Below are 19,456 nucleotides of genomic sequence, written 5' to 3'. Positions count from 1 at the left end.
AGAATGGATTTAGGAAACACGAATGTGACCTCCCAACATCTCTTGTAGGAGAGAATTGAATTGTGAAGTGATGGTTCTTTGAACAATGGTGGTTTGTAGATTAGAGTATATGTTTTGTATTTCTTTTATTAAATATATCCCAATTGTGTATTTTATGCTCTTTAATGCTATTGCAAATTGGATTCTTTTCCTAATTCCATTTTGGATTGTTCAGTGCAGGTATAGAAATAGAAATTATTTCCTTATATTATGTGTATTCTGCAAATTATATCAAATCATTTTTTTCTCTTGCTCTTTACTATTGCGTCTCCCATAACGAAGATCCTCTGCCCTTTACCGTTCTGCTTCTTGCTCTCGCCATCAGGGCCTCTGGCGCTGCTTGCTCATCAGAGTGACCTTGGCCATCTAGAAACTGTAGGCTCCCAACCAACTCAGAACTGCCACTGACCTGGGAGGTCCCGGCAGAGACTCAGGAAGCCACTCTTTCAAAAGAAGCTTCTCAGGTGAATGGAATATAAAAAAGGACTAGAAAACCCAGTGTGCCCCTGGCCAAGGTGCCTGCCCACTCTGTGACCCAGTTTCCTCGACTGTAAAATAGGAATCATAATAGTACCCATCTGATGGGGTTGTTGTGAGTATAAAAAGATGGAGAGAATATCTAAAAAAATACATTTTTATTTATTTCAGAGAGGAGGGGAGGAGAGAGAGAAACATCAATGATGAGAGAGAAGAATTGACTGGCTGCCTCCTGCACGCCCCACACTGGGGATGGAGCCCGCATCCTGGGCATGTGCCCTGACCGGGAATCGAACCCTGACCTCCTGGTTCATAGGTCGATGCTCAACCACTGAACCATGCCAGCCGGGTGAGGGAGAGAATCTTGGCTTCATGTAACATATTTGGACAGGAGTCAGTCACAACCACCGAAGGAGTCACAACCACTGAAGGTCGAGGGCTTTGGGGACTCAGCGTTGTCCTGAAGACAGGACTCCCACACCCCATTCCTCTCTGGCTCTGAGTTCAGAGGGCAGTTTGGGAGCCCCTTTAAGAGCTGGGCGGCCCCGCCACGCAGGGGGAAGGTGGCATGTGGGTACTCACCCGCCAGGGCGTCCCACCTGCCTCTGCAGCTCTGCCTCCCCGCGTCCCACCCCGCCACTGGCCCGAGGCTGTCCACCACCAGACCTGCTTCCTGGCAGACAGGCCAGTCTGCCCTGGGGCTGGCCAGTCAGAGGGCTGTTTTCATGGCACAGCGACTGGTACGAAGGTCAGCAGAGGACCCCGCGGCCGGATGAAGCAGGGCTCCTTTTCAGGAACTGACCGGGCCGGGAACAGGCCTGCGGTTGCTCTCAGTGAGGGTGGAAAAGCCTGGGCTCCCGGGCATCTGGGCCACCCGACGCCGGCGCCTGCCGGGCCCCCCCTGCGCAGAGGAGAGCGAAGCGAGAGAGGAAGCAGAACTGGAGACAGTCCTGAGGGTGCTGCCGCTGGAAAGACAGATCCAGCCATTTCCGGAACCAGCGCGCACCTCCCGGGCTGGGCCCTGCTGAGACGTCCCTGGTGGAAGGTCTCGCATGTGTATCCGTCGGTGTAACCTCTTGGAAACAGCTTCGCGTACACCCGGAGTCCTGCACGGTGCTGGGGTGCTTTCCTGATGCGTGTGCGGTCAGTGTGGATTGTCCCAGGGGTGAGACGTTGTGTGAGAGGAGAGGCTGAGGGCGTCACCCTCAGAGAAGCCGGAGAAGCGAGTGAAGAACTGTAGACGAGAGACGAAGGCAGGCTGGCCACCGCTTCAGCTCTCTGTATTGTAAGTACCGAAGAGCAAACATCCCAACATGCTTAAAGCGAATGAATCAGACACAGTGATCACAAAATGCTTGAAAATTGATTTACTATCTGAACTCGGGAATTCTGCTATTGTGGTAAGATGATCTCCGATAAGAGTGGATCTAAACTGTCTGTTAAAGGAAACAACCACAATCCAAATGCTGTTCCTACAACTTCTGCAGGAGTCTTTGGGTTCTATTGTGAGAACTTTACTCTATGCTACCTTGAATGCAAACGGGAATGCAGTTGCCAAGAGCATGACAAGTTAATGAAAATCAGCCTGGTCTATGCAGCGCAACAACAACAACAAAGTTGAAAAGAGTCATTATGTGATGCGAGTTGTAGTTAGGACTGAGGTAATTAATCTGAATTTGAAATTCAGATCTTTTCCCACCCTCACTGATGCAATTACCCGTTAGACTTACTAATGCACATTTTTCATGTCACGTTGGTAAGAACTAAATGAAGAGGTGAGGCCGGCTGCAGGAGAGAAGGGGTGATGGCGAATCTGATGCTCAGGGAAGCAAAAGAGTGCAGGGAAACTTCAGCTTTTATTGCAAAATCCATCACTAACGCACGCAGGAGAGCCACGCTACCTTTATCTGGATATAATGCAAAGGGAATAGATATGAACCCAATACATCTCCAGTTTGACTACTCAAGGGGGAAAAATGCTGAAAGGAACGAGTTGCAAGTGAATGAAAACATCAGCATTTTAGAAAGGAAACGCGAACATCCCTTATCATCACGTCCCTGAGTTGTAGGTCGGAGACACATCTAGGTGGGCCGAGGGCGTTGGCCAACGTCACACAGAGACTTAGTGGCAGTTCTGTTGGTGCTAATCAATGATTATTTCCTCCTCTGATATATACAGCGGTTAGAAATGATATACAGCTCAGGTAAGGTTCTTCTACTGGACACGTTTCTGGGGAGCCCCAGCGTGGGGATTCTCCAGTGGCTGAGGATGGGTATTCCAGTTACGCGCCCTGGAGTTGGGGAAGTAGCCAGGAGATGGGCTCAGAGGTGACCCAGTCGTTGCAAGATGGACCTGGGTCAACAGCTCCATTGGTCACTCAATGACAGCCATATTCTGGGTCTCCTGGAATTAGTGTCAGTTCAGAGCCAGCGTCCAGCAATTCCTGGAATTCTGGTTCTTTCCTGTTCCTCAATGCACAGTCACTCTGCAAAAGGCTAGAGTATTTAGTAGCACCCTGGTGAGTCTTTTGGAATCACGTGGGGGGGGGGGGTGGTTAAGTAAAAATTTATGTTTGTAGAATAAGATGGTCTATAATCCACGTAGACAGAATAGCATGTCCTGAGTTTAGCTTAATTCTTCAGAAACAGGAAAAAGGAAAGAGGAGAGAAGTCTGGAGAGGGTAAGAGTTAATGGGGAGAGATGTCAAAACCAAGGGAAGATTTACTCATTTCCTCAGGACATGCTATTAATTCTCAGAATTGCTGGTGAGCAGCTTGCTCCAAAGCAGACATAAATATTGTGGCTCTAGAAGAGGTCATTTTTATTCACTGACATTGAATGTGATCTGTTAGGATCTGGCAAGATAGCCAGAGTCTGGCCACAAGACTACTCTTTGCAAACCACCACCACCACCACCACCACCACCACCGAAACCCTCAGACCTGCGCATCTCAGACTGGCCAGGCAGATGTGACACTCTCCCGCCACATGCTTACAAACCCTGTTTTCAGGAATGCTCTCTCCTCTCTGCAGTCCTGGCCATCAGTGACTCATGAATATTCATAGAATACCAATGTGGATAGATGTATGCCCTACAAAGTTGTAAGAGCCTTATCAGGAATCTTTCTGGAAAGAATAGCAACAAAATTGTTTGAAGTTAATATAATGATTCATGTAGCAGTGCTATTCACGGTAAATACACAAAACTATAACACCCCAAAGGGTCCCCAAAGTCAAAACTGAATAAATGAATATTTAAGGATTCCATCCAGATGCTGAGAATACACCTGAGACCTCATTTTCTTCTTAATCAGAACTGGCTTCAGGGCAGAAGGCTCTTTGCCTCCTGGAATCCCACCTCAGCCAAGTTAACTCGGCGTCTTGGCAGGAACCAAGGATGACCCGACTCGCTGATTGTCAGCAGAGAGCATCCCTGTGAGAGGCCCCCAGGGGAAAGCTGCCCACCTGTTGCTGTGAATTAAAACAGACTCATGCGATTTCAATTTCTATGGGTACTGCCTTCACAGAATTAGAATTGGTGAACATTTTTTTCGAATGCACACCTGCCATTACCAGCTCAATCTAATTGATGTAAAACATTTCAGAAGAATGAGAAATAGAATGAAAACCTATGAAATGTTTCCATTAGCACGAGTTTGCCATGGAAGTACATCCCCATTTCCCCATCTAGTCTAGACCGCGCATAACTCTTCACAGCTCTGCTGAAAACACAGCATCTCGCCTTTTGGATTTGGGGTTCCAGGTGGCCGGTCCGTCTCTCTCTTTGGCGTTAGGCTTTCGGACATACCTTTGATCCAAAGCAACCTGGGAGTGTCCACCTAACTTCCTGCCAGTGGTTCAGTGAATGGACTTCTGATTTCTGTTGATTATTGAATCGCTTCTGGGGATGGATCTAAAATGCAGGCACTGACCCTTCATGTCAATCATAAAATCCTGAGTCCAGAATTCGGAGGCAATTTCACTGTTTACTGTGTATTCTGGCAGCGTGATCAGCAGCAGCCTGATTGCTTTATGGATCTGTCTCTCTCCTGAGCAAACTTGAAATACGGCTCAGTAAACCCACATCGGTTATTGAGCGTGTCGGAGCTGGCCGCTGTCCTGTTCCTCCCGCTGGTCCACATCCTTTGGCTTTCTGCATCCGAAGAGGGTTTTAAAAGTGAGAATTTTTCTCCGTGTTACTCACCATGCCTTTCTCAGCTAATTACAATGCAATGGGTCATGGAGAAAGCACTGGAGAATATCTTACAATAAAAATAATTTCTATTTTTAAGTATATTCCGTACTATAAGAAATGCAAAGTGGTGTGAGCCTAATTTATATGAACTAATAATTCATAATAAATTGGTTGTAAAAGTCATCTGAAAGCTGTTCCTGGGACTATGAAATATGTAAATATTTATGCCTATTGGTTTTCACCTGCAAGTAACCATCACTGTGCCTGTCCGCACACGGTGCAGGAGAAGCATGCCGAGCTCTGTGTTGGTCATCGAGGCATTTGGATGAAGTGGACATATGGGCATGTCCATGAGCACGGCCACGGCGGGGAGGCTGGATGGCTCACCTCTGTCTTACTTGCTCCTGAATACTAACTTCTGAATCATTTTTAATGCCCATTTCTGGCCTTCTCAATTTTTGAAAGATTAATGAGGCCAATTCTCTCTCCATTAAGGTTCTTTGCTAATTCTGTAGCCAGCAGCCACCCACGTGACAGTTAACTGTCACTGGAAAGGCAGGAAATGCTCTCTGCGCAGGATGCAGTTTGTCTTTATCTGAGATGGGCCCGAACTAATGGGAAACTTCCTGAGATGGGAGCTGGGGTGTCAGTGATGTCAGCTCTGCCCCCACACTCTTCTTGATTGGCCTTTAACAGTCACTGATATTGTGCACAATCATTTTGCACTGTGGGGCGCACAGATGGACTACCCGAGTGAGTTTAAAATGTTCTGGAAAACAAAGACATTTCAGAGGAAAATGGAAAAATAAGAGAAGTGAGGACTTGGAGTGAAAGAAGTTTACTAACTAACCTATAAATTAAAAATTTTAATTCTAGAGGCAAACCAGAAAATTATACTATCCTAACGTTTAACTGCATTATCACTAAAATGCTGCACGACAAAGAAGTTTTGTAAAGGAATGCCACCACGATGGAGTACATCACGCACTTTTCTTTCCATGAAATCGGATGGTGGATTCTCACTGATGTAAATCAGTCTCATGGTTATGCAAGTTGGGTGGATGGCATATACGCACCTAAGAGAGCAGGTGCATACCTGTATTTCTTTTCAAAGACTTCTCGCTTCATATTTTCAAATTGAGTTTGGAAAATCCTATCACGGCCAATGGAAGCATGGACTAGGCACCGAGGATGCAATGATGAAATGGCCTGTGCGGTGCCACCCGCACTGATCTCATGGCCTGGTGGGTTGAGGGTGGCAAACATGATATTAACAAATACTCCCAATTCACCATCATCAGTGCTTTAACAGGGAAGTACAGGAAGCACATTGAGGGGGAACTTAAACACTTCAGAAATAGAAATGCATTCTATAGACACCTACAGGCATAGGGTTGAGAGACCTGATGGTCAGTTCAAGGAACTGTAGAAATTTAGTATAACCAGAGGGTTCGTGCAACATGAGCAATGTGGCCAGAAATGGAGAGTTAAGCAGAGGTCTTATCATAAAGGGCCATGCCAGCCAAATGATGTTTAAGTTTGCCCTGAGAACCATTGTGGGGTGGGGCAAGAAGAGCTTCGCACAAGGGGGGGAGAAGATGAAAATGGAGGGATCAAATAGCAACAAGGTCTTCAGGTGGGGCAACTGCCTCTGCAATGAAACAAGACAGACTCTGGAGAAAAATGATGAGTTTAGCTTTGTGTTTACTGAGTTTAAGGGATCTGAGGGGCATTCGGTGGGCATACAGATTCCCAGGAAGTAGATGGCACTGTAGGGAACTGTGAGGGATCAAGTGTCTATGGGTGGGATCACACTGGGAAAGCTCGTAGAGGGAGAAGAAAGGAGGTTCGAGGCTAGAACTCTGGGGACATCAACATCTAAGGGGTGAGAAGAGGAAACACAGTAGCCTGCAGAGGGAACTGAGAATGCAGGCAGAGAAGAGCAGCAACACCAGACAGTCTGTCCTCCCAGACATCAAGGAAGGTTTTTGTTTGTTTGTTTGCAAGAGGCTTGTAGTATCTAATGCTGCAGAGAGCTAAGGTGAGGACTGGGAAGGACTTGCTGGATTTTACAGCGGGAAAGTTATTGTGGGAACAAAATCAGTGGTTGATGGGGGACACACTGCAGTAAGTTAGGGAGGGTGAGTAGACAGTAATAAAGTGGAGGTGGTGCTTACACAAAGTTTTTTGTTGTTGTTGCTATTAATCCTCACCCAAGGATATTTCTCCATTGATTTTTAGAGAGAGTGGAAAGAGGGGGAGTCAGAGAGAGAGAGAGCGAGAGAGAGAGAGAGAGAAAGTGCCAGGGTCCAACCCCAGCAGGTCCAGGGGTCCCCAAAGGCGTGGACGGAGTCGGCGAAGAAGGAATGACACGGAGACAGTGTTCAGTTGATCAGGAGCCTAGCCAGGATCTCCAGCCAAGTTCTGGTCTCGATCTCCAGAGAGGTTCTGCTTCGGATCTCCAGAGAGGTTCTGTAGCCATGTTCCCTCGCTAGGTTCTCCAGCCAGGTTCTGTCCAAGTTCTCCAGCGAGGTTCAGTCACCATGTTCCCTCGCTAGGTTCTCCAGCCAGGTTCTGTCTGAGATCTCCAGCCAGGTTCGGTCACCAGGTTCTAGTCAGGTTCTCTTGCCATATTTCTGTAGTCAGGTTCAGTCCAGGATCTTTTGCCACGTTCTCTCCAGCGAAGTTCTTCTGTCTCTAGAGAATGTTCTGTGTAGGTTCTGTGTTCTGAATTCTGTCTGTTGTTGTCTTGTTGCATCTGTATTTATACCAGTTGATTCTAATCCTGTCAATTTCTATTACAAAGGTTAGGGCATTTCTTATCTCCATTCCAGGGAGTAAAGATTATGTAGCTTAAGCATGATTGTTTGTAGTTAAATTGATTAACTACCCGCCTGGCACTTAGTTAAGGAGTTTCATCCCCTCCCTAACTTCAGGGGAAAATCCCTACCTGGGGATTCAACCTTTCTCGGAGAGGTGACCTTGGTTAAAACACAGCACCAAGAAGGTGAGCAAACATATTAAGAACCGTATGCTATATATGCCAGGTCCCTTGAAACAGCAAGGATGCACCGGCTCCCGGCAAGAAAGAGAAAGAGAAAGAGGAAGAGGAAGAGGAAGAGGAAGAGGAAGAGGGAGAGAGAAATCTATGTGAGAGAGACACATCGATTGGTTGTCTCCAATACCCACCTGACCAGGGCGGGCCATGAAGTCTGCAACCGAGGTATATGTCCCCTTAACCAGAACGAAGCCGGGTCCCCTTTGGTCCCTGGGCCGACACTCTAACCACTGAACAAAACCGGCCAGGGCTACACAAAGTTCTTTTTGAAGACAAAGGGGAGGAAATGGATAGGTTGGGGGGAGAGGAAACTATGGTTGACAGGTGTGGATATTTGAGTTTTGTTATTCTTAGGTGAGATTGGGCCATATAAATACAGACACAAGGAAGTGATAGAGAAAGAGGCGAAGATACAAGAGAAGAAACAGAAGATGGGAAGCATCACTGAAGAAGACCCCTTGGGAAGCAGAATGTGAGTGGGAGGAGGAGGAAGAGAAGGGAGAAGAGGATGAAGTAGTAGCTGAGAGAAGAGCCAGATGTGGGGTGGAAGCAGGTAGGCCTGTAGCTGTTAGAAGGAAGCTCTGAGAGTTTCCTTTGGGGAGGGCTGATCTGCAGAGACAGTGGGAGCAGATGCGCTTGGGGCACTGAGGAGGAAATGACACCAGAAATGGCCTCTCTGGAAAAGAGGGGAGAGAGAGATCAATAGGGAACATGGACTGCCAGGCAACAGTAGGAGCCCATCCAGTTATCCCGGCACCAGTCTGTGCTGTGGCTGTGTGACTTTCTATCACAGGCCACAGTCGCCAGATATAAAAACAGACGGCCACGTGGGGCTGGAGGAATGATCCTTGAAATGTAACACTTTGTGAAACAGTCTATGAGGTTTCCTCATGACCTGCGGAGACCGTCCCCACAGGAATATTCCCAAATCGATTAAGTGACGACAAAAGAGTACATTTTCCCCAACACCCTGAACCCAGGAAAGTGGGGGGGGGGGGGGGAGACTGGCCAGTGTATATAGTTATTCTAATTACTGGGAAGATACAACTCCATGAATATGATACGCATTAATTAAATAATTTCTGGGTTCTACATAAAACCCTATGTGACTGTTTAGGATGATTAGTCACCCAAAAGTTGTTTAATTCTTCAGAAGATGCAAAATGAAAATCTAGACTACAAGGCTCACAAACATTGTGAGTCCTGGATAAACAGTCGGGGACTCCCCTCTCCGGCGTGTCTCCCCCATTTCTTTTCACTGAACTCTTTATTGGGACCTCCTATGTTCCAGGTGCTGTGGTCCTGACCCTCAGGGGGCTGCCCATTGAGAAGACAGACACAAAAGCAAATGCTTACAACCCAGACTGACTCGTGTGAGAGACAGACTAAAGGGTTGAGAATAGTGAAGGGGCGGCTAGTGGTTAATTCTGTTACTGGATTGGTACAAAAAATACCTACTTTCAATCCTGTGTATAAAAATATAATTTCTGGTAATCTTTGACTTGTGTAAACATAACAATGCAAACATCTCATGAAAACTAAGGTTCTTCTTTTATTTTTAAAAAAGAAATCCATCTTTTTTCAAGTTTTATTCCTCTTTAATCTGAGATGAACTGGATCCTATGAAATTTCCCATCACACCTCCTAGCTGCTTGCTTTACTCTTTACAGATCTGTTTGAAAAGAGAATCGCAGAGGAAGTGGTTCCCAGAGACCTGGGTTCTGCACTGTTGAACTTCCTTTAGAAGTCGGGGCTGCCTCAACAGCAAATCCTTCCCGGCACAGGTTTCTGGGCGGGAGAACAGGAGCCATATCTTTGTTCCTGGAGATGCATCTGGTCGCTAGACTTCTCAACGGGGTCATGAAAGGGTTCCTTCAGGCTGCCTTAGGGAACAAACCAGCCATTCAGGAGCGTCCTGAGTCCTCTTGTATCTGAAGGGGAAGGGGAGGAGCCCTGTAGGGAGACAGGGCAGTCATCGGGAATCCTGTGTTGCTGCCAGTTTTGTTAAGTACTGGCTCTGCCCATGCAAGCCTCTCAGTTGCTCTTTGTAAAAGGAGTCGGCTGGGACTAGATGATGCCTTGGATTTGGAAGAGTTTATTTTATTAGAAAAATTAGAAAGTTGGGACTAGGGGGTATGACATGTGGATCGATACTCGCTAACAGGAGTTACCATGCTGTCTATGTGAATTATTTAGTGGGGGAGGTCGTTACACGCACACGCACAGTCCACACAAACAACTTGGCAATTATTTTCATCGGTTCTCAATGAACTGCTAGCTACCCCGCTGGCATGCCAATGAAGCAAGAAACACTCGAGAGCAGGTTCCAAGGTTCCATGTTCTATATTTGTAACTTTCCATCCACAAATCTGAATGGAAATCCATACATCCAAATCCATTTTTCTGTATCCATTTTCCTGGATTTTCATTAAATATTTGTAGTACTTTTTAAAAATTTATCTTTATTGTTGAAAGTATTACAGATACCCCCTTTGTCCCCCTTCCACCCCCCATTGAGCCCCCCACCCCCACCTACCCCTCCCAGGCCCTCACCATGTAGTGTTTAACAAGTCCTACTTTTGACTTGTGGGAGCAGAGGAGAAGATATAATATGGAATCACAGAATCTTGAAGCGGATGTTTATTTTAAAGAACACGCAACTTGACCTCTGATGGAAACTCTCAAACATGTAAACAAAGATGTGTGTGACAGCAGAAGATTAGAAGCAATTTCAATACACATCCACTGGACAAATAAATTGCAGCATATTCACATAACAAAATATTATAGAGCAGTTAGGTGATTGATATGTATTGATATATGCAGCTCCAATTAGAACTCTAATCAATATATAATTAGAGCTACATGTATCAACATATAAATAAATCTCAAACACTGAATGCTGAATGAAAAAGCAAGTTGCAAAGGGTATGTGCTGATAGACAACTTTTTATTTGGGGCTAAAAATATTAAAAAAAGGACTATAGATAAGTGTTAAAAATTATAGAGCCATGCACAGGAATGTGGCGGTAAAGGTCAAATTCAGGAGGGTGGTTAGATGAGAACAAGGAAGCGGGTATGGCAATCAGAGGAGGAAAGAAGCTGGAATCTGGGGAGAATAATCCACTTGTTCAAGGACACAAAACAGGCTCAGTGCTTTCCACCACCAAATGCTATCTCTAAATCAGAGCGCCTCTGTGAGTGCCTTTGTTTATTTGCTAATATCTCCTTCAGACACACAGCGACAGCCACTGGGAATGTAACATGGTAAAGGGCCTCCAAAGGCCATTTGATGGAACTCCACATTCCGCTTTCAACTTTTCCTACGTGGCCATGAAACAATGATCCTGCCTCTGTTAGACACGAAGCATCGAAGCATCGCAAAGGGAGACGACGTCTCTCCAGGGGACACCTTCCCGGCCTCAAGGAGGACCTTTCGTGAGGGGCGGGAGGGAGAGCTAGAGTCGTGGGGACGAGCTAGAGCTTCAGGAAATAGGAATCCTGCTCTGTTAACGTGATTGTTTTGTTCTGACTCAAGAAAGCACATTCTGACCTGGCTGGGAGTTGTATGCCCCGGGACCTGCGGTCCATTCTCCTCATCCGAGAACTGCCTATCATCATGGAAAGAGGAACGACCTTGTTGCCGAAACAATGGAGTCCTGGAGGCACCCGCCTTTTGCAACCCCAGCCTGCATTGTCTGTAACACCCATTACCCCACTTCGCATACCCATTCTTATTCCTTTTGGAGGACAGTGGAGACACACAGTGAAGTGACCACTGAAATCAAGACCTGGAAGTGTGGGGGCAGCGGGAGCCACAGTAGTGACCAACATGCAAGTCCCCTGCCCTCAGAAAGCGCGTGTTTTATTGAGAGAGGTGAGCTGTATGTAAATAAAAAGAATGATGACGAATAGAAATCAGTGCCCGGAAGTAACTGTTAAGAAACAATGGGACAGGTGCCGGGAGGGAAAACATCAGTGGTTATCTTATCTACTTTACATGGGATCTTGAGCTGCATCCTGAGGATGCGGAGAAGCCAGCCATGGAGCAGCTGGGAAGAGAGAACAGCTAACTCAAAGGCCCTGAGATGGGAAACCAATAAAAGAAGGTGAGGGGCTGGCCGGCCTATGACCTATGAACCAAGATGGTCACGATTCAATCCCGGGTCAGGGCACATGCTCTGTGGGCTCCATCCCCAGTGTGGGGCGTGCAGGAGGCAGCCAATCTGTGATTCTCTCTCATCATTGATGTTTCTATCTCTCTCTCCCTCTCCCGTCCTCTCTGAAATCAATAAAAATACGTTTGTTTGGGTTTTTTTTAAAAAAAGGAAGGTGGGATATGGTGGCATCCAGAAGTGGGTAGCGGGAGCATGTGTTCATTTAACTAAAAGAATCCTTGCCGCCCTCATCAAAATTAGAGGAAGTGACCAAAATTAGTGACTTTTAAAAGAAGAGCGATTTTACATTCCTGACAGTGGCATCTCGCCCTGCCACGCACAGGTGGCTTAGCTCCAGCTCAGACGAAGGTTCCCTGGAAGGAAACAGAATTTCAGTGCAGCAACATCACAGCCAGAATGAGCAGCCTGATCTGGAGGGAAGGAACACACTTTCTTATCGCAGAGGCTCAAGGGGAAAGAATGACACCAATCCAGTCTAGAAGCACAACTCCATAGGCCGCGCAATACATATAGTCTGAAAGGAGCAAGGCAGAATCTCCTTAGAAATAGCGAAGTCGGGCCGGGTGCTTGGGAAGTCCCGAACCAACTGTCCGAGAAAAAGCCATGAGGTGGCTTTACTTTGGCTGCAGTCGGAACCAGGTAGCTACTTCCTTTCACACAGGAGGGTTAAAATGTAACCTGAACCTACTGATGTTTACTGTGATTCTGCAAAAGGAAAAAATTAAAAGCAGCCATCTGCTTTGGCTAATAGCATGGAGGATTTAAACAGAACCCTGATCTCCGGGAAGTTTATATCATTGACCAGGAAGAACACATTTCTAGGCCAAGTATGTTCAGGGTCAAGGTCCTATAGAGCTCGGATTGGTGACAATGAGTTTTGAAAAGATGGAACTATAGCTACATGATTCTATCTCCAATAACTCATAACTAAGTAATTGATGTTGGATGCTAATGTTGAGTCCTAAATTAAATTCACAAATTAGTATGTATTTAGTGTATATCAGAAAGAACTCATAGAAATCATAAAAAAAGGTCCAGTCAGAGATATGAAGGAAAAGTCAGACAAGTGGATGTTTAAGATAAACATGTACCCATTAAAGTGAAAAAGTTATTGGTTATGGCAAAGCATCTTGAGAAAGAACAACGCTGGAGGCATCACACTCACTGATTTCAAACTTACAAAGCTATAGCAATTAAAACAAGGTTACTGCTATAAAAACAGACACACAGATCAATGGGACAGAATAGAGCTTAGAAATAAACCCACACATATATGGTCAGTTCATTTATGACAAAGTAGCCAAGAATATGCAATGGAAAAAGGATAGTCTCATCAGTAAATGGTGTTGGGAAAATTGTACAGCCATAAGCAAAAGAAGGAAACTGGACCATTATCTCACACCTTACAGAAAAAGTACCCAAAGTGAACTAACGACTTGAGTGTAAGACCTGAAACCATAAAACTCCTAGAAGCAAACATAGGCTGTAAGCTGTTTGATGTTGGTCTTAGTGATAATTTGTTGAATCTGACAGCAAAAGCAACAGCAACAAACAACAACAACAAACCCAAGTGAGATCGCATCAAACTAAAACATTCTGCACAGCAAGTGAAACCATCAACAAATCGGAAAGGCCACCTATCGAATGGGAAAAATATTTGCAAACTGTATACCTCATAAGGGGCTAATATCCAAAATACATAAAGAATTCATACAGCTCAAAAGTAAAAAAACAAATTAAATAATAAACAGAAAAATCTAGATAGTCATTCTCTCAAAGAAGACATACAGACGGCAAACCGGTACAGTAAAATGTTCTACACCATTAATCATCAGGAGACTGCAAATCAGAAACCACAATGTGATGTCATTTCCCACCTGTGACAATGGCTACCGTCCAGAAGGCTAGAAGGAAGTGTTGGCGAGGACGTGGAGAAAAGGAAACCCTTTCGCACTGTTGGGGGGAATGTAAATTGGCGCAGCCACCATGGAAAACAGTATGGAGGTCAACACATTAAAAATACAACTACCATGTGATTCAGCAACTCCGTTCTGAGCATGTAGAAGCTTTAAACAGGGGAGTGGTGTGACTGGATCTACATCGTAAAGAACAGGTGTCATGCGAGACGGTCTTGACCTTCTCTAAAGCTCAGACTCTCACTCTGTCTGATGGAGTCTTGCCCCTGTCTTAAGCGCATACAGAACGGCAAGTGCCACACCTCCTGCTGTTTCTTCTATTTAACAGCAGCTGGGGGTGGGGTGTGGGCGGAGAAAGACCAGCCTTGGGATTTACCCTGAGTTGGCCCTCCTCATCCCTGCCCCTGGCTGGTGCTCTGCTCCTGTCCTCCCTCCCCTCCCCCTTCCCGCCCCCCCCCCCCCCCCCGCCACCTCCGTCCCCGCAGTTCTCCCCCCAAAGCTGCTATCTGGTCAGCATTCCCTCACTAAAACCTGCTTGGGCTCTTGCTCCTGGTTCCCACTCATTATCTTGCCTCCTGATGGAGGGCTAGCTCCTTTCTGCCACATTGGACTGGCTTCTCGTGCCAACACCTTGGCCGGACTCAGGACCATCTTACAGTCCACGAGGCCTGGCCTTGAGGACAGGGACTCTGTCGGGCCCTCCATCAGGCCTCTGTATTCTCCAGTTTTGGCACCTCTGGTCTGTAAGTCTTTAAAAAGCGTGGTTGCATGAATGGATACTCTGCCCTTGGGCAGCCTGTGTGGACATGAGAGCCCTCGGGCCCAGCTCTGCTCTCTGCACCCCGTCCTGTCACCCCCTTCGGCTGCCACGCTGTGGACAATGGCTCCGTGCCGGTTAGATCCTCCCAACTCACAGCCGGGGCCGGGCCTGAGCCTTTTATTTTTTTCTTAATCAGCTAAGGCCCAGGCTTGGGATTGTTTTCTGAAAATTGTTTAAATATATATTTTTATTGATTTCAGAGAGGAAGGAAGAGGGGAAGAGAGAGAGAAACATCAATGATGAGAGAGAATCATTGATCGGCTGCCTCCTGCACGCCCCCCCATTGGGGATGGAGCCCGCAACCTGGGCCTGTGCCCTGACCGGGAATCGAACCAAGACCTCTTGGTTCCTAGGTGGACGCTCAGTCACTGGGCCCTGCCGGCCAGCGTTTTCCTGAGATTTTAGCTGAAAAACTCGGGAAAAGACCATGCTGCTCCGCGCCCCGCCAGGACCGCCAGCGCAGCTCACAGGCCCTGGGCTGCTGTGCGCCCGACACCACGGCGAGCTTTGTGGGCTCTGTCTCCTTAATCCTCACTGCAACCCTGTGTGCAAGCTTACTGTCCCATTTCACAGAGGAGGAGACTGAGGCTCAGAGATGCCAACTTGCCTAGGGTCACACGGCGGAAAGCGGAGGTGAGATTTTCAAGATTCCTCTGAATATAACACTTGTACTCTTAGCAACTAGAAAAAGTGGTACAAAATGAAATTCATAATAATACATCACATACTGAAAATTAGCATGAAGAAATGCATAGATTAATTGATGACGGTACTGAAAAATGGCTGTTATTATGGAACTCTCTGCTGTATAATTGGATAGAATTTAATTTAATTTCTCATTTTTCCTCTTCACCTCCAAAAGTTTTGTGTATTCATAATATTTTTTTACTAGCATATCAGAGCATATTTAAGTTTTTTTGTAATTCTGAAGCATTTTATTTTAACAGAAGAACCCAGAAAAACTAGGACAACATAGAAAATAATCCATATCTTATTAGATTTTAAAGGCCTCAAATAAAACATATGAAAAGAGCTTACGAGTTCTCATATTCAACTGATATGGATAAAAAATCAAAACCATTTCAGATTTTTTAATCTGTGCAACTCACATAAGGTCTCAGGACCCAAAACCAAGCCATCTTCCATTCTTTAAGTGACATTTATAAAGTGACCAAAGGATAGATTTTCTAATTTTTAACTTCACATCAAAGCCCCCAACCAAATATCTTCTGATTGAAGAGAGACTGCTTTTAACGATGTTTGATTCTCCCGATGTTATTTGAAAAACATGTAAAACACACGTGCACCTATCTACCTGGAAAACAACAGAATCACCACCCAGGTGCTAGCCTGGGTGAGGGCAGAACTCTACCTGGAAGTCTTCTTGGAGAAAAATAAAATGTTTCTTCAGTAAAACAATCATCTAAAGGAATCCTGTCCTAAAGTTTATGCTCACTGTCATGAGTAGACTGTGAAATAGTAGGTAATTCATTGAACAGACATTGAGAATCAGAGAAAGCACTTCTAGCAAAGTACAAATAAAGATGAAGAGAATAAACGGCAAATGTTTTACCAGCCCATCTTGACCAGGGAAAATAATTTCCCAACTTGGAAAAATGATGAACTCAATTAAGAATCCAACTTCCCAAAGAGATTACAAGTCTATGAACTTGTGAATGACATGAGGGTACCAAGTCAGCGATTTAAAACCATCTGCACTCATACTTGGGCATTTAGCCTGGCCAGTGTGGCTCAGTGGTTGAGCATCAACCTATGAACCAGGAGGTCACGGTTGGATTCCTGGTCAGGGCACATGCCTGGGTTGTGGGCCTGATCCCCAGTAGGGGTCGTGCAAGAGGCAGCCTATCAATGATTCTCTCTCATCATGGATGTTTCTCTCTCCCTCTCCCTCTCCCTTCCGCTCTGAAATCAATAAAATATATTTAAAAAAATACTTGGGCATCTGTTATATGCTTATCTCAACCACTTTCTTGGTGAAGCTCTTTCAGGGCTTCTGAGAAGGAGTAAAATCAGAGCGTGGGTCACACTTTGAAAACTCTTAGCTTTGAGCAAATCACTTGAAGTTTCTGAGTCTCAGTTGCTTGTATTTGTAGTCTAGGGCAGCCGTCGCCAACCTTTCGGACCTCACGGACCACTGGTTGGCGCCTGCTGGTCTAGGGGTAACATGATTCACCCTTTCCCCTCCCAGAAGCCCGGTGGGGGGTAGAGGCATGGGCTCCGAAACAGCACAAACCAAGCCAGGTGCAGATTTCCCTACACATGTGAGGCCCTGGGTAAGTTTTGCCTGAACCTCCATTTCCTCGTCTATACACATAGAATATCAAACTCATTCACACATCGTTAGGGTTAGAGAAACTTTATGTAAATATTCAGCTCTTATTAAGCGTTCAATAAATGGAAGCTACTGATGCTTGTGAACAAACTCCTCTTGTAAATGGCATTACATGTAGAGTATGGCTTGACTGCTTCTTCAGATACCATGTCGTTTCTTACTGACGTGACTAAATCATGGTACTTCTCCATTAGTCTGTCTATATGAATACATTTTCTTTTGCATGTGGGAGACCTGCTGTGATACTTTTCTGGTGAAATATGTCATGAGTCTATGACATTAGCCAACCTCCCAATAATGAGAGCTCTTAAGTTTTTTCTCCTCTGTGCATTCTAGTCTGCGTGCTGCCGGAAGTGTTAAATCTAGTCATTCATTCTTTTATTTACTTATTCAACAGACACCCACTGAAGGCTGCCTATGTGAGATCTATGCTAGAAGTTGTACTGCAGAAGGAATTAGCCTCTATACTTCATCACAGATGGTTTCATTACATATTACAAGTTATCATGATAAATTATTGTAGTAGTATAGAAAACAGATGATATTATAGTTTATGTAAATTGTAATGGGAATTAAGAATGACTTTTGGCAACATGTTACATATTCTCTAGGAAGTCATATGCAACCTCTTTCCCCAAGGGTTACTATATAAATTAAATAAATCCTCTGAGAATTAACCAAGGAACGGCATTTAAAAATAGAAACCACTTTTAAAATGGTCATATGAGTGATTCAATATTGAATTATCTTTCAGAGTAGATTCTTAATGGCATTAAATCCAGAATAATTTTTACAATTGGAAACAAGAAATTGTTCTTCTGTTTTTACTTTATTTCCCTTAACAATCATAAGCCATCATCTATTTATGCTAATGGAAAAACAACTGAATTTCACCACACCTGTGTGTGTGTGTGTGTGTGTGTGTGTGTGTGTATGATGCTCTAAAACATTTCCTTTCATCATTATAAGCACACTCCATTTCCTATTATCATTATTAATGTATCCACTCTAAAGCAACTGGGTGCTCCAAAGTGCAGTAATTACAAACTAAATGATGAAAATATAAGTATAGCAGAAACCAGCCAACTACTGCTTTTGGACCAAATCCGGCCCATCGCCTACTTTTGTAAGTAAGTTTTATCAGAATACAACAACCTGGTCCATTTGTGCACAGATAAGCTAGGGCTGCTTCCTGATACGCCGGCAGGGTTAAGTGGTTATGATACAGACCGTGTGGCTTATAAAGCTTAAAATATTTTCCAGCCATTCATTTGCAAAAAAGGTTTGCCACACCCTGCTTTAAAGTAGAGGTATTAAAGAATTTCTACATCATTTTTGAGTATCAACACAAAAATTAAGAAGGAACCGAGAAAGAGAGAGAGAGAGAGAGAGAGAGAGAGAGAGAGAGAGAGAGTTTGCTGCAGTTCCGCTCCTGTTCGGCTTGTGCCCAAAGCTTAGCGGACACACGCAGGTGGGATAAAAGCGACCCATCTGTGTAGACAAGTTCCCTGTGCGGGGTCCCGGCCGGGCTGCGGGGCCGCTGTGGCTCCCACCTGGGTAACAAAAAGTCCAGCGTCCCCAGCCACCAAGCAAAGGCCGCGGACCTGTGCACCCCCTTCTTTCCGGAGCGAGGGGACTCAGCTCTCTCATGTCGGTTGTTCTCAGCCCTGTGATGGCTTTCCCAGGCCTGTCACCATCGCAGCCCATGTAGGGGGCCATGGCATTGCGATTCCCGCGGGCCAGGACCCGCCTTACCTGAGTGCTGCTCTTCGATCCGGACCTGCAGGTACATGAAGAGGAGCAGCCCTGCCGCCCCGAACATCAGCACCGAGAGGAAGAGCCCCTGGGGACGCATGGCCCTCAGATGGCGGCGCTCCTCCTCCTCGCTGCGCCCCGCATGGTGCTGGCACCGAGCCGCAGTCCGTCCTCTTCTCCTGAGCACTCGTCCCGGAAGTAACCTGGAATGTCGAAGCATCCACATTTCACTCTGGTGGCGACACTTCTTGCCAAATATGCTATAACCGTGCCGGTGTCCATGCTGAAGACTTAGGGGAGACAGGAGGAGCTGGCAGATGGCTCCAGCGGGCCCTGCTCCATTGTCTGCCGCTGCCTTACCCGGGACTGGACTGCCCTCGGTTAATGAGGAACAGCCCGGCTTAGTGGGGCAGCGTGGCCAGACATAGGCCTCTTCTATTGTGAGAGGAACACAGGGTTCGGGCCACCTGACATCTACATCGACTATGAATGAATTGCATTTCCAAAGACAGGCCATGGAATGAAGGGAAAACCCTTCACGTCCTATGGATATATGAAGTTCAGAAATGGACAGTCAATGGTCACTTCCCTCTCATGCAAAAGTAATAGATTTCTAAGGTGGACAGGGTACATTTAATACCACTTAAGGGCATAAAGGGATAAA

The 19,456-nt window shown here is 45.8% G+C and overlaps 1 protein-coding gene across 2 annotated transcripts in view; it reads right to left on the bottom strand.

The window, feature by feature from the left end:
- The window catches only part of CHST9 (carbohydrate sulfotransferase 9), a 135,126-nt gene extending 116,133 nt beyond the window's left edge, over window positions 1–18,993 (bottom strand). The window contains exon 1 of one of the 2 annotated variants that reach the window (XM_059707434.1): window positions 18,793–18,993. In XM_059707434.1, the coding sequence (XP_059563417.1) occupies window positions 18,793–18,892 (100 nt within the window). In that variant the 5' untranslated portion in view covers window positions 18,893–18,993. The remainder of the gene's footprint in view (window positions 1–18,792) is intronic. The other variant, XM_059707435.1, reaches the window with a different exon arrangement.
- Between the last annotated feature and the right edge of the window lie 463 nt (window positions 18,994–19,456).

Source organism: Myotis daubentonii, chromosome 8 (assembly GCF_963259705.1).
Source record: "Myotis daubentonii chromosome 8, mMyoDau2.1, whole genome shotgun sequence".
NCBI classification, from domain to species: Eukaryota; Metazoa; Chordata; class Mammalia; order Chiroptera; family Vespertilionidae; genus Myotis; species Myotis daubentonii.
Note: the sequence above shows the minus strand (reverse complement) of the source record. Positions and strands in the feature narration are given on the sequence as shown.